The 2,551-nt window shown below is 47.9% G+C and overlaps 1 protein-coding gene across 1 annotated transcript in view; it reads right to left on the bottom strand.

Moving 5' to 3' along the window:
- LOC126991729 (uncharacterized) overlaps window positions 1-2,322 on the bottom strand; it is a 60,332-nt gene extending 58,010 nt beyond the window's left edge. Inside the window, exon 1 of the mRNA XM_050850422.1 lies at window positions 2,236-2,322. Coding sequence (XP_050706379.1) covers window positions 2,236-2,322 — 87 coding nt within the window. The remainder of the gene's footprint in view (window positions 1-2,235) is intronic.
- Window positions 2,323-2,551: the final 229 nt, after the last annotated feature.

Genomic DNA, 2,551 nt, shown 5'->3' with positions numbered 1-2,551 from the left:
TCTCTCTCTCTCTAACACACAAATGATTACCTGGAATATTTTTTCCGTCAAACCCCAATGAAACATTTTTACCTGAATTTTCACACCTTTTCCTGGTACGCTTGCAAGGAGGGAGGAGGGAAAAAAACTGCGCGCGTTTGTTTTCAGGAAGGCTGACAGCCATTACACGCGAAATAAAGGCAGGACTGTTCTGATATATTTTTTTCATTCATAAAGCGTGTGATAGAAAGTAATTGAGAGAGAGAGAGAGAGAGAGAGAGAGAGAGAGAGAGAGAGAGAGAGAGAGAGAGAGAGAGAGAGAGAGAGAGAGAGAGAGAGAGAGAGAGAGAGAGAGAGAGAGAGAGAGAGAGAGAGAGAGAGAGAGAGAGAGAGAGAGAGAGAGAGAGAGAGAGACGCCAAACACAGAACAGCTGCCAGGCATTATTTTCATTGTTTCCCCCATGCAATTACGGATTAATGAGTGTGCGTTGAAAGCGAATATCATGGATCGAGAACCGTGAAATGAAAAACAAACAAAAAACATCCACAGACACAGACACCCACACAGACACATAGTACAACAAGCAAACATACATACAGACAAACAAGCAAACAGCATAAAAGTGTAAGTGTTTCCGTGTCTCTTATCTTTCCATCAAGTCACCGGAGAGAAAATATATATTCGTGGGTGTTATTTTTTCCCAGCAACGCATGTGTCTGACAGCGTCCCTGAGGCCAGTACATGACAGCCCGACACCCAAGTTCTGATCAGGGGGTAAATGCAGCACATACCATTATATTTTTAGCCTCTCATTCCTCATCCGTCTGTCTGTATGTATGTCAATCAGGAAAGTCAATGTGTCTGGGTTTTTTTTCTGTGTTTGTCAATTTGTCTTTGTTTGAATGTCTGTCTGTCTGTCTGTCTGTCTGTCTCCTTTCTCTCTCTCTCTCTCTCTCTCTCTCTCTCTCTCACAACCTGCCGCGATCACAAATGGGCAGTGTTGTTCGTACATGCACTGCTGTTTCACCGAAGGGGAGGAAGGGGGAGAAAATGCCCCCCTCTCTCTCTCTCTCTCTCTCTCTCTCTCTCTCTCTCTCTCTCTCTCTCTCTCTCTCTCTCTCTCTCACTGCAGCTTCTCTTATCCCTCGCACACTTCCCGTCGCTCTCGCCGCCCTCTCTTCCCTCTCCCGCCTCACCCTCCCCTCCCCGCCCCCGTCTCACTCTTCCTCTCGCCGTGTTGGTCCATTTATCTGTCTGTCCGTCTGCCAGAGTGGTGAGCATGAGGAGGGGTAAAACTTCTGGACACAATGCAAAGGTCACGGGAAGCTTGAGATGTGTGCTTTCAGGTGTGTGGGTGTGGATGTGGGTGGGTGGGTGGGTGCGTGTGTGTGTGTGTGTGTGTGTGTGTGTGTGTGTGTGTGTGTGTGTGTGTGTGTGTGTGTGTGTGTGTGTGTGTGTGTGTGTGTGTGTGTGTGTGTGAGAGAGAGAGAGAGAGAGAGAGAGAGAGAGAGAGAGAGAGAGAGAGAGAGAGAGAGAGAGAGAGAAACTGCTTGACCTACATAACAGCGTAACTAATAACCAGGGCACACACACACACACACACACACACACACATACACACACACATACACACACACACACACACACACACACACACACACACACCGCGTAAGACGAATAGCTACGTTGCAAACTCATTTATCGTCCTCACACACAAACTTGCCTCCACCCCGCCATCTCCTCCTCTCCGTCTCTCCACACACTTCTCCACACCTGGCCAGTCTTCCTGCTTACCTCTCTCACCTTCCATTCTCATTTCCTTTCCCTTTCCTTTCCTCCCTCTCTCATTTCCTCCCATTATTTATTTACCTCTTGCTTTGCTACTGCTTTCTTGAATTTTTCTTCTTTCTTTATTTTCTGTCTTCAATCTTCCCATTGTAATGTAAATTTTCGATTATCGTTTTATCTTATTTTACTTCTTGAGGAACACTTTTTATTTAGTTAGGCTTCCTTTGCAAATAGCCCCAGTCTCCATTCCTCCCTAACCCCCCCCTAACATACACCGAAACCCGTTCTGTCTAGAGCAGCCCCCAAGTACGACCCTACTTTCGATTATCGTTTTTACTCTTTTTTCTTGAGCAACACTTTTTCAGCACTTTTTGGGGGCTAGGCTTCTTTTGCTCCTGACTCCCTCCCATCCCTCCCCACCCCAACCCCTTCCCACACACAGCACCAAAATCCGTACGGTGCCCCACCCAGGATTGAACTCCCAACACTCGTATACAGGAAGCCTCGACCACAGACACCCGGGCCGCCGAGTTCTCCGAGTAGCGAATGTGCATGTCGGGCGACCCTTCCCGACACCCCCGACCTCGTCTCCTTCCTTTAAGCGAGGCCAGTGGACAGAAATGGTTAAAGTTAGCTTAATTAGTTCTCGACTTTGGCAGCGAGTGGCTTTGGGAGGACAGGAGAGGAGGCACAGAGAGAGAGAGAGAGAGAGAGAGAGAGAGAGAGAGAGAGAGAGAGAGAGAGAGAGAGAGAGAGAGAGAGAGAGAGAGAGAGAGAGAGAGA

The sequence above is a fragment of the Eriocheir sinensis genome, unplaced genomic scaffold (assembly GCF_024679095.1).
Source record: "Eriocheir sinensis breed Jianghai 21 unplaced genomic scaffold, ASM2467909v1 Scaffold329, whole genome shotgun sequence".
Classification (NCBI taxonomy): domain Eukaryota; kingdom Metazoa; phylum Arthropoda; class Malacostraca; order Decapoda; family Varunidae; genus Eriocheir; species Eriocheir sinensis.
Note: the sequence above shows the minus strand (reverse complement) of the source record. Positions and strands in the feature narration are given on the sequence as shown.